The 12,869-nt window shown below is 39.4% G+C and overlaps 1 protein-coding gene across 1 annotated transcript in view; it reads left to right on the plus strand.

Moving 5' to 3' along the window:
- ZMAT4 (zinc finger matrin-type 4) overlaps nt 1-12,869 on the plus strand; it is a 478,152-nt gene that overhangs the window by 305,313 nt on the left and 159,970 nt on the right. The window contains exon 5 of the mRNA XM_056116778.1: nt 1,237-1,464. Coding sequence (XP_055972753.1) covers nt 1,237-1,464 — 228 coding nt within the window. The remainder of the gene's footprint in view (nt 1-1,236; nt 1,465-12,869) is intronic.

Raw genomic sequence — 12,869 nt, forward strand, 5'->3', positions numbered from 1 at the left:
TGATTATGAAGTTACAGATCTCAGCTTTTCTTTAGAATGAGAGTAATTTTCCCACTTTGGCGACCTGTATTCTCTATTACACAGACAAAAAACATAGATGATACTACTATGTAGATACTACTATGTTGTATTATGATAATCAGCCCTTTAAAAACTTACATGTATTTTCAACTCCAAAATATTTGAATGAGTATTTTTCCCCAAAATTGAATTAAATCCCAAACAAGACATAATATGACTAAAATCTCCGGTATTGGGGGTAGAGGGGGTGGAAAATGGGAATCCCCTATTAAGCATTAGAGTTAATGAAAGGAGCAATGGCCTTGGAAATTAAGTATCTGATCTGGAATCTCACTTTAATAGCAATAAAATCATATATCACCTTTAATAAATCATTTGGTATATCTGTAGTCTATCATTTGAAATGAGATAACAACACAAATGATAATTATCATATAAGTTATATGCTGTAATGCATAAAACAGTTATTTTTACCTTCTATTAGTAAATGCCTTCAAGTTAGATTATTTTCCCCCTGAACCTAAAATAATTTTGGCTCACAATGAAATGTGTTAAATTAATAACTGGGGCTCTGCAATCTCAAAATAGTAATACAGGCCTTCTCTCAGTTTAGTGAAGCAACATTTTTTCTATAGTATTTGCCTTTTGGCTTTGTAAAAAAAATAAAGTTGTCTTTTCAGCATCAATTTTAGTAGGTATCACTTGAAAATAACACATTATATATCAATAGAAATACTGACAATAAAATACATGATTTCATCAATTGGCACAATCCATGTCAGCAACTGATCTGTTTTTATCACTTGTGCATATCCTTTATCAGTTATTTCTATTAATAGTGTGCATATGTCCAACTCATTTGAAATATTTAAGAATTGTTTTTTTTTCATTTACTGCAAAGTTTTGGCTTCAGTTTGCCAAATAGATCACTGCCTCTCTAAGACTTTATTTTTAAATACATTTCTTTATAAGGAAACTCCCTCTCAGATACAAGCAACAATGTGTGAACTCTTTCTCTCGATGAATTTGGAAGTTTTAATTGTATCCAAGCTTCGGAAATCAAGGCTAGCAGATTTTATTTTTCTCTTAGTTAGAGACTGTAGCACACATTTTTATTTTAGCAAAATGAATAGTGTTGCATCATCAGATATTGAAGACAATTTCACTTGATACCAGATTGATTAACTTGTGTCTCTTTGGTTGTTTTCCTTATAGCTCCACCCCTGAGTTCCCTGAAGCCTGCCAGGGCGGACACTGCAACCGTGGCCACTTCCCCCTATCAAAGAAGAGATTCAGACAGATACTGTGGGCTCTGTGCAGCTTGGTTTAATAATCCCCTGATGGCTCAGCAACATTATGATGGCAAGAAGCACAAAAAGAATGCAGCAAGAGTCGCATTATTAGAGCAACTTGGCACCACTTTGGATATGGCTGAACTAAGAGGTAAGAAAAACCCTCCTAATTGCTACCACAGAACTGGATTTTCCAAGAGCTGTGTTCTCACAAATTGTAATTGTTCTGCTTATTGCTTTATCATCTGGAAACATCTAGACTGACCCAAAAGGAATAAAAGAAAAAGAGAACAGAAATAGTTTAATTGTTGTAATTTTTTTTGTTTCAGTGTTTATTGCTATAACTTAATACTTTTAAATCAAATTTACCCATCTACAAAATGGATTCTTCCGCTTTATGTTTCGTGCTCTCTACTAATGCTTTATTTGATAAGTGATATATAAGAAGATAATCACGATCATGATCACAACCATCCTGTTATTCGTCAATTGCCTCGAGCAGGCCCCAGTAACGTCTCCTTTGTCCTAGCCCTGAGATTTTTTAAAAAGTGCCATATTCAAGGCTCTTTCAGAATTAGGAGAATGAGACCCATCATTGTTACTGGTATTTGGCATATTGGGTACGCCACGGGGAGTTTGCCAGACTCTGCCGTGTGGGCAGGTTACATTCGGTAGCCTGCCAGTTTGTTCAAAGTAGGAATGAGATAATAAGATGTCGCGTGGCCGCAAATGCGGCCGCGCAGTTCCGGGAGCTGGAAGAAGATAATAAAATGGTCAAATAGCATTACCTTATTGTGCATTTTATAAATCCAGTCAAAATAAAGTAAGAAGTTGACTCTATTTAATGGCTATAAGCAATAATCCCCTTAAAAGGAATTACATGGGGCTGCAGTAGTACTATGATTCTGGCACTGCCTTACATTTGCCCGTCATAAATTCAGTCCTTGACACTGCATACATTCCTCTGAGGACTGCCAGAAGTGATCCCTGAGCTCAGAGCCAGGAGTAAACGCTGAGTACCTCCAGGCTTAGCTCAAAACCTAAATAATGAGGTAAAATAGTGCCATATATGCCTACCTGGTTCCCTGTGTGCATACCCTCATTTTCTCAACTAAGATAAACCATGAAGCATTCCACACACATGTGAGGTTTCATAGAAACGGCTGAGCAGAGACTTGTGAATCATAAAGCAAAGGATTCCTGTAGATTCCTTAACAATCTGTGTGTCAATATGTGAGACTAGTTCTAATACATCATCAACAATTGTGTAAGCATTTCTTACTCACCTAAATATTTTGATCAATTTGATGGTGACAGTGTTGAAACAGAACAAAATCACATACTATACTATATATTTTTTTTAAAAAAATAGTTTTATCAGAATAGTCTGTAAACAATGCTGGTGATGACAGATGTTAGATCATGGGTTGGACATAAGATCCTCATTCTTAGAAATCATAATTAAAAATTTACCAATAAATTTGAAGAATGCAACCTGAGTTTTAGGCAACCTGTGTTTAACTTGGGTTTAGCTTATGCAAAAAAGTTTTGGAGGGGTTGTGAGGTAGGTGGGGTTTTGTATACTTGTCTGTGCAAAGGCCTATTCCTGGTTCTGTGCCCTGGGATCACTCATGTGAGCCACGGGGACCATATGTGATAAAAAAGATCAAACCAAGTACTGCTATATACAGGCAAGCACCTTATCTGCAATAGTCTGTGGCTCTCAGCTTGTGAAACTTTTATTGTAGAAGAATAAAAATTCTTATTTCCCTAGACTGGCTATGAGCCTCTAAGAAGAATAATTATAGAAATCACCCAATGCAATTTCATGTAATAAAGAAGAAATTGAATATTATGCTGTATAAGATGAAGGGATGGGAAATCACTTCTGAATATATTGATCAGGGAAGAATTTACTGATTAAATAAAATAGTACATTTATAGTACATCTATATACATCTATAATAGTAATATAATATAGTAGTATAATAGTACATCTGTATACATCTATAATAGTAATTGATAGTATAATAATACATCTATAAATAGTACATCTGTACATTTATATACATATAATAGTAATATAATATAGTAGTATAATACTATATGGCTGGAGCGATAGCACAGTGGGTAGGGCATTTGCCTTGCATGCCACCTACACGGCCAACCAGAGTTCGATTCCTCCGCCCCTCTCAGTTGCCCAGCAAGTTACTGAGAGTATCTCTCCCACATGGCAATGCCTGGCAAGCTACCCGTGACGTGTTTGATATGCCAAACACAGTAACAACAAGTCTCACAATGGAAATGTTACTGGGCCCACTCGTGCAAATCGATGAACAATGGGAGGACAGTGACAGTGACAGTATAATAGTACATCTATATAATCTATAGAGCTTGATTAGAATCTGATTTTGCCTTATATGTTTAAAAATTACAAATAAGTTTTAACATTAAGAGGCATTAAAGTTTTGTTCTATCATTATAGTTTTGGTTTGGGCTGGAGTGATAGTGATAGTAGGGCATTTGCCTTGAATGTGACCTACCTAGGTTCGATTCCTCTGCCCCTCTCAGAGAGCCTGGCAAGCTACTGAGAGTTTAACGCCCACGTGGCAGGGCCTGGCAAGCTACCCACAACATATTCAATATGCCAAAAACAGTAACAAGTCTCACAATTTGTTGTGAGGCGTTATTGGTGCCCACTTGAGCAAGTTGATGAACAACAGGACAGTGCTACAGTGCTACAGTTTTGGTTTGGGTCTATACCCAGCAGTCCGCAGGAACTATTTCTGGCTCTGTGCTCAGAAGTGACTCGGTGATACACAGAAAACCATATGTGGTGCTGAGAAATTGGAACAAGTTGGTGTGAGTCAAGGGAAGTGCTTTCAGTTCTGCTCTATCTCTCCAGCTCCCAAAGTTATTTTTTGTATGACTTGTAGCCAAAGAAAAGCAACATGGGGCTTAATATTTAAGTGAGTTATTAATATTTTAGTATATAATCTTCAGTGTATATTTCTGTGCAGTACAGAATACAAATATTTCAGTATTACTGCATGAAATAGAAGCTGATGAAAAATAACTAACATAATAACTCATATACAATAATAGCTGATAATAACCTGTATAAGACCATTGAGATAGCAAGACCATTAAGATAGCACAGCAGATAAACTTCTAGTCTTGCACACAGCAAGCTTGGGTTCGATCCCCAGAGCATTACATGTTATAGTCCAAAAGTGAGATACAGGAACAATTATGTACAATTATTATTCATAGCAACTTATATATAAAGTTCATTATGTATAATAACCAGCATAGCTTAAAATAACTGACATGGCTGATGACTAGTAACTAGTATAATAACTAATATTATATGGAATGGGCTCAGTATATAATTGCATAGCCTTTGAATTGTTGGTACTAATGTTTTGCTGTTGCTTTTGGATTCTTATATTCTTCACCAATGTTTGCTAAAAATATATGATATCTGTCCACAGCTGAAGGCCCACCTGTAACTTACTGGAAGCTAAGTTTGCTTAGTGACTCCACAGCAGGGCACTGAAGGAGAAAAATAGGGTTTTATTGATGTTCTGTGTCAGATATTATGACTAGTAGAAGAATTACTCCTGGAGCACATTCTTCAAATATATTATCAATGCTGCATCTTTTATATACCATCACATCTTAATGACTTGGGTGCCTGAATTCTGTACCATTTGGGCAGTTTGTCTCTTACTCAGCAGACAAAAAAGAGTTTTTAACTTGGTAACTCAATGTGACTCTGACTCACTGGAACATGAAATATGATTAACATTGAACACAATGTCCTTAAAGCAGACCTTTTGGCCTGCCCCAGGTGACATAATGATACATATTTATTAAGGAATTAAATATTACACAAATGAGAAATATGCACATATAAACACAGAGACACGGATACACACTCTTATTTCTGGAATGCTTTGGTGTTCTGTCAGACAATTAAGAAAGGCAAAAGTAATAATCAAATAAGTTCAGGAGATTGTATGCCCTTAAGTTACATACAAGTGGTACTACATGGAAAGTACCATGCTAAGTGAATTGAGTCAGAAAGAGAGGGACAGACATAGAAAGACTGCATTCATCTGGGGAATATAAAGTAACAAAATTGGAGACTAACTCCCAAGAATAGCCAAGATAAGTACCAGTAGGTTCACTGCATGGCTTGGAGGCCAGCCGCACATGCTACGGGAAAAGGCAGTTCAGATAAAGAAGGAAGCTCCAAATAAAGGGTGTTGGGAGGATCCTCCCAGGATGAGAGATGGGAGTAGACTGAAAGTAGACTATAGACCGAACATGATTGCCACTCAATGCCTCTTTTGCAAACCACAGCACCCAAAAGGAGAGAGAAAACAAAAGGGAATGCCAGGCCACAGGGGTGGGGTGGGAGGGGGGGATGAGGGGGTTGGAGGAATATTGGGAGCATTGGAGGTGGAGAATGGGCACTGGTGGAGGGATGGGTACTCAATCATTGTATAACTGAGACCCAAGCACAAAAGTTTGTAAATCTACAACTGTACCTCACAGTGTTTCACTAATAAAAATTAAAAATAAAAAAAATGCATCAAGCAGCTGGAGCAGAGCATAGTGTTAGCAGACTTCCATATTCTTGAGTCCTTTCTCTATACACCATAGATAAGGAAGATCACTTGGTGTTTTGCCTTATGCTCTTTGCTCAACATCTCCAGTTCCATCCAGTTGCTACAAACACATGATTTTATTTCTCCTTTTATCTACATAGTATTCCATCATGTATATATTCCACAATGTTTTTTACCCATCTATTTGTGGACATTTAGATTGTATCCAAATCTGGGATATTGTGCTAAATAAATGGTATTAAATGCTATTAACAAAAGTGTATTTTTACCTTTTCAAATTAGTGTTTTTGTGTTTGACATGTCAATAGCTGGGTCATATTTGAAGCTTCATTCATAAGATTCTGAGAATATTTTCTCTTTGTTTTTAACAGTTCAACATTGAGCTCTTATGCCTAACAGTAGTGAATGATAGAGTTCTTTCTTCACCACATCCTTGCAAATATTTGTTGTTTAATTTTTTTTTGATATATGCCATTGCCGGTGGTGTAATGTTTTGATTTGTCATTGTCATTGTCATTTTGATTTGTGCTTTCCTGATACTAAGTGATGATTCTAATACTTTTTAATATACTTATTGACCATCTTTATGCCCTCTTATTGGAATGTTTATTCTTATTTTTCTCACTAGTTTTTGATGTAGTTATTTTTGTTTTTTTTTATGTTGTTTTATGTTGCTGAGCTTTGTGAGTACTTTAAAAATTTGGGGTGTTAGACTTTATCTGATGTATTGGTTTTGGATAATTTGGATAAGATATCTCCTCTTTGGTTGTGGGGTGCCTTATTTTAATCTGCATTTCTTTTGTCATATAAAAATTTTACATAGAGTCCCACTTCCCACTTCATAGCATCCCATTTGTTTATCATGGTTTCTGCCAATAATGGTAGTCTGATTTCTTTTCCAGTTTGAATCCAATTGACTTCTTTTCCTTGCCAAAGTACTACAACAATAACCTCCAAGACTGTATTAAATAACAGTAGTGAAAGTGCAGTAGATTATGGATTGAACATGATGGCTACTTAATACCCGTATTAAAAACCGTAACAGCCCAAAGGAGAGAGAGAGAGAGAGTAAAAGGGAATGTGCCTGCCACAGAGGTGGGGGGTGGGGGGATGAGGGGGAGGAGGGAAGGATACTGGGAATATTGGTAGTGGAGAATGGGCACTGGTGGAGGGATTGGTACTTGATCATTTTATGACTGAAACCTAATCACAAAATTGGTAAATCTGCAATTGTATCTCACGGTGATTCATTAAAAAATCATAAAAAAAAAGAAAAAGAAAAAAGTAAGGTGGAATTCATGCCCAATTCAATCAGCTTAATGAATGGCTGAATAAATAGCAACACCCCTAGCAATAAATAAATAAATTTTTAAAAAGAAAGTAAACATATTAGAAGAATTTTAGGATTTTCTTTTCTGTTTTGGCCATCACATGTGATGTTGGCTGTGGGTTTGTTGTAAATGACAATTAATATCTTGAGGAAAGTTCCTTGTTTCCTATTTTTATTGAATATTTTTAGCATGAATTGATGGTGGATTTTGTCAAATGATTTCTCTACATCTATTGATATGATCATATGATTTTTTTCTTACTCCTTTGGTTGATATGGGGTATTACATTACTTAATTAACATTTATTGAACCACCCTTGCATCGGGAGCCCATGGCCTAGAATGGAACGAACAGGGTGAGAGACTGTCTGAGTTTATCATGTCGACCAAGACCATCCATGGTAACTCACAGTTCCAGAAGGCCAAATCTAAACGTTGTACATGGGATTCTCCCAGTAGATGGTTCCACAACAAAATTGACCAGATGCCATTGGGCTATACTACCACATGACAGGGACGGGTGGAGACGTTACTGGCGCCCACTTGAGCAAATTGATGAGTAATGGGATGTCAAGTGATCAAATGATCCTTGCATCAGTGGAATGAATGACACTTGGTTATGCTCTATACATTTTATGTTGTGGTTTTCAATCTATTAAGATTTTCTTGAGGAATTTGCATAGATGTTCATCAAAGGTATGGATATGTAATTTTATTTTTAAGAATCACAGGAAACGAAGGATACACAGGAGCCTCCTGCCCCCACAACTGGCTGTCCTCACCGTGGCCCCTTGGAGGAGGGCGGGTTGAGTTTCTCTCTCTGCCCCGAGCAGAGCCCCAACAGCTAAAGACCTCCGGGACCCAGCCAAAACCATGCTGAGAACACTCTCCACATACTTGGATGAGGAACCGGCAGAGGAATGCAGGTGTGCGGGACCCGGGACTGAGATCTCCAAGCCTGCTCATTTTGGGACTGGGCCTCCTCCACCCAGCTCCCCCACTTCCCAGTAGCTAGACAGTTACACCCACCAACTGCTGTGTAACCCCATCAATGGCCATCCAGAGACTATAATACAGAGCTCTCAGAATGCTGCACGACCTCATATTCTCAAGTTCTCACTCTTACAGAACCTGGCAGGCTACTGAGAATATCATACCCACCTATATGCTTGACTAGGAACACCTGTAAAGGTGATTAGAGGCTGCTCCTTCAAATCTCCATCCTTCTCAGAGAGCCCGGCAAGCTACCAAGAGTATCCCTCCCGCACAGCAGAGCCTGACAAGCTACCTGTGGCATATTCAATATGTCAAATACAGTAACAATGAATGATCCTCATTCCCCTGACTCTGAAGGAGCCCCCAATATGTCATCGGGCTACACTTGCACTTGGCAGGAATAAATGGAGATGTTACTCTGCCCACTCGAGCGAACTGAAAAACAATGGGGATTACCCGTGATAGTGATTTTTAAGAAACACTTTTACCAGCTTTTGGTATTGGATTGATGTTGGCCTCAGAAACTGTGAAGAAAGATTTCTACTAGTTAGTCTAGTGGGTGTAGGAGAATATTTAATTATGTTTTTAATTTTAGATTTCATTTTGATTAATATCAGACAGTTTTAAAATTGTGAATTGGTCATTTTTATATCTTCCTTTCTGAGGTGTATGTACTTTTGGTCTAATTTTTTATTTTCCTTTATTGTTTTATATAACAATGCATTTCTTTCTCAGATATATTTTCTTCTAAACTGTGACTTGGCTAATTATTTGTTTAGGTAATACCTGATGACAAGATATTACTAATATAAAAAGTCTTATTTCTCCTTTCTTGTCATCATTTCATATTCTATCTAAATACAGTTTCCCTATGCACATGATCAAAGACATTTTTATGTTTTCTTTTGCTTTAAGTTTGACTATATTAGATTTTAATTTATTTAGAGGCCCTAAAGTCTCTATCCGTCTCAGAGAGCCTGGTAAGCTACCAAGAATATCCTGTCCACACGGCAGAAACTGGCAAGGTATCCATGGCATATTCAATATGCCAAAACCAGTAAATACAATGGGTCTCATTCCCCTGATCCTGAAAGAGCCACCAATATGGCAGTGTTGAGGATGAGGAAAGAGAGGCTAATAAAATCTCAAGGCCAAACTAGTCTTCCAAAAAAGAAAACAAAACAAAGCTGTCAAAACAAAGAAGAAGGACAAAAATGACTGTGCACTTTCAATGCATGTACGTGGGCATCAGATGCATCCATCAAGAATCTGATGGTACCAAGTGTGAAAGATCAAGTACGACATCATTGGTCTGACTAAGACGAGAAAGCATCAATCACATCATGCCATTTGCGACACTGGAGAAGAACTGTTCCTCGGAACATGCGACAAAAGAGGCGTTGGTGGTGTTGGTGTCCTTGTCAAAATGAACTTGGTCATGAGCATTGATTCATTCAAATGCCTAACAACTCGAATTGGATGATTACACTTGAATAGATGTGGCTCACTGCCATCAGTTTTTATCTTCGTTGTCCGACATCCAATTATGATGAAGGAGAAATTGAGAAGTTCTACATGGAGCTGGAAAGGTTCTATAAAGAAGACCACACCTTCTACAAGATCATTGTCGGTGATTTTAATGCCAAGATAGGACTGAGAAGATCAGCTGAAGAACTGCACATCGGGACCCATGGCCTAGAATGGAACGAAGAGGGTGAGAGACTGTCTGAGTTAATCATGTCAACCAAGACCACCCATGGTAACTCACGGTTCCAGAAGGCTGAATCTAAATGTTGGACCTGGAAGTCTCCTGGTGGATGACTCCACAACGAAATTGACCATATCATATTCAATCAACAGTTTTTCCTGACCGATGTTGCTGTTGTCCCAAAATTCTAAATGGGATTGGACCACCATTTCCTTCATACAAATTATACTTCATGGAGAGGGGAGAAAGGGCTGTGAAGTTCAAGAAGAGAATTCCCAGAACCACAATCAACTGGGAGCTCTTTGGCACTATTGTAGCAACATGGGAAGATGCCGTCATTGACAACATTGACGAGGAATACTATCAACTGGTTTAGCACCTTCATGATTGTGCGAGGAATGCCGAGAGAGAGATAGCCACAAAAAATCACATGTCTTCCAAAACTCTTGAGCTCATTCACCAATGTGGCTTGGCACAAGCCTCAGGCAACCACAAGTGAACATATTAGCTCACAAAGCAGTGCAGAGAACCTTTCAAGGAAGCCCTCAAAGAGAGAAGAGCAGCAGTGCTGGCAGATGTGGCAGAAGCCAGAAAAAGCATTTGCAAGGCCCGCCTGTTTTTCACCAACTACAAGACCAAAATGATTGCACTCTGATGTCCTGACATATCTATCACATCTTCAAGAAGATCAATGGAGAAGTTTATACATGACTTCTACACGGATCTCTTCAATAGCCACTTCCTCCTGCCCACATACCAAGTTTCGCAGGATGGATATGTCGTTCCCAACGTTTTACCTTCTGAAATCTGACATGCCATTTCATCGGTAAAGAAGCAAACAGCACCCAGCCCAGACAAGGTCAGACCCGAACACCTGAAGTACCTGCCATCAGTACACTGCTTGGCTTTTCACATGCTACCTGTCTGAATGCAAGGTTCTGTCCCAGTGGAAAAACAGAAGGACTGTACAAGGATTGTACAATAAGAGAGACACCCACAACATTGGCAACTATTGCCTGAATTGCCTGTTGTCTGTTGTCTACAGGCTGTTCACTAAAGTCATCCTGAATAGGATTGGCAGAACACTAGATGAAGGATAACCATGCAAGCAAGCCAGGTACCGAAAAGGATTCATCATGATCAACCATATCCACAAGATAACCAAGCTCATTGAGGTTTCTCGGGAGTTCAAGATGCTGCTCTGTCTAATGTTTATTGATTTAAAGAAGGCCTTTGATTCTGTTGAGACTGAAGCAGTGAAGCCCTAGCCAAACAGAGTGTTCAAACTCAATGCATCAGGATCCTTCGTGAGCTGTATTACTGATTCACTACCAGGATCTCACAATTCTACAAGAAAGGGTTTTGGCAGGGTAATTCCATTTCACTGAAACTCTTGAGTGCCACACTCGAGAACATCATGTGACAACTGGAAAAGGGAGGAATGGGAGTGACATTAGATGGTTGACAAGTACACCACCTCTCCTTCTCTGATGACATCGTTCTAATAACACCAAACATTAGCCAAGCAGCACAAATGTTCACCGACTTCCACCGTGAGTGTGGAAAGGATTGACTACAGCTGAATCTTAAGAAAACAATGTTTATGAGAAATTGTCTCATTTCTGACATTCCATTCACTCTAAATGGAACAATCAGCTCCGAATACAACAGTTATATTTACCTAGGTCGAGAAGTCAACATGATGAATGATCTGGCACCTGTGTTGCGCAGGTGGAAGAGAGCGGCTTGGAATGCCTTCAAGAGCATTGTAGAAATAGCTAAGAGGATGAAGAACATCCAGCTCCGGGCACGTATCTTTGATTCCACTGTTCCTCCTGCATTAACATATACCTCAGTGATCTGGACCCAACGAAAACAGGATGAGAATGCTATTCAGGAATCCCAAAGAGGAAAGTTAAAAATTTTTTTCTTAAAAAATAAACAAGTACATGAGGGGTATGGTGCCACCAGCAGGTCAGTCTGTGCCTGTGAGGCAAGTGCCCTGATGACACCATCAGACTTTCAGATACCCCAAACTTGCTGCTGTGCCTTTGGCCAGACCCCAAAAACTTGGGGCAAAGTTCACCAAGAAAGTAAATGGCCAAAAGTTAGGTATGTAGGAGACACACCCACAAACCACCTCCCACTCAGCTATATAATTGGAAGCAAGGCCTCTTTGGTTCCTGAACGAACTTCTGAATGGCCATGATCCCAGAGACCAGAAATGAATCTCGGAACCCAAAGTCTTTTGGCAGAAATGCATCCTGTTTCTGCAGTAGGTTACTGGCGCTGGGCCAATCCAGGTGGGACTAGGTTTTGGGCATTAGCCTGTTCTGAATGGCCATGATCCCAGAGACTCAGAAATGAATCTCGGAACCAAAGTCTTTTGGCAGAAATGCATCCTGTTTCTGCAGTAGGTTACTGGCACTGGGCCAATCCAGGTGGGAAGAGGTTTTGGGCATTAGCCTGTTCCTTCTGGCAGCCCCCTGGTGACAGCTATCCTCCAGAGGCCACAAGACAGTCAGGTTTGGGCCTGCAGTGACAATACAAGCGGGGCCTCACCAGATGTGGGTAGAACCGGCCCTTTTCTCCCCAATGAGACCTCGAGTCGCTGCCTACAAACAGCCTCTCTGCCTCCTGATCAGACAGATTAATGGTCATGATCCAGAGACTCAGAAACAAATCTCGAAACCCAGCAGCTTTTGGCAGAAATGCATCTGGACCGCATACAAGATGGCCACAGCCTCAGAACTTATTGGAATGCCAGGTATAAACTGGCGGTGACGGGGCAACTGCAGTCTCATGGAAAAGTGAATGAACCATGCGTTAAACTATGGTGCCGTGTCTCCCCAGGAGGGAAAGGGTGTTGCTCCCTTCCGCCTTTT

This window comes from Sorex fumeus, unplaced genomic scaffold, assembly GCF_029834395.1.
Source record: "Sorex fumeus unplaced genomic scaffold, SorFum_2.1 ptg000033l, whole genome shotgun sequence".
NCBI classification, from domain to species: Eukaryota; Metazoa; Chordata; class Mammalia; order Eulipotyphla; family Soricidae; genus Sorex; species Sorex fumeus.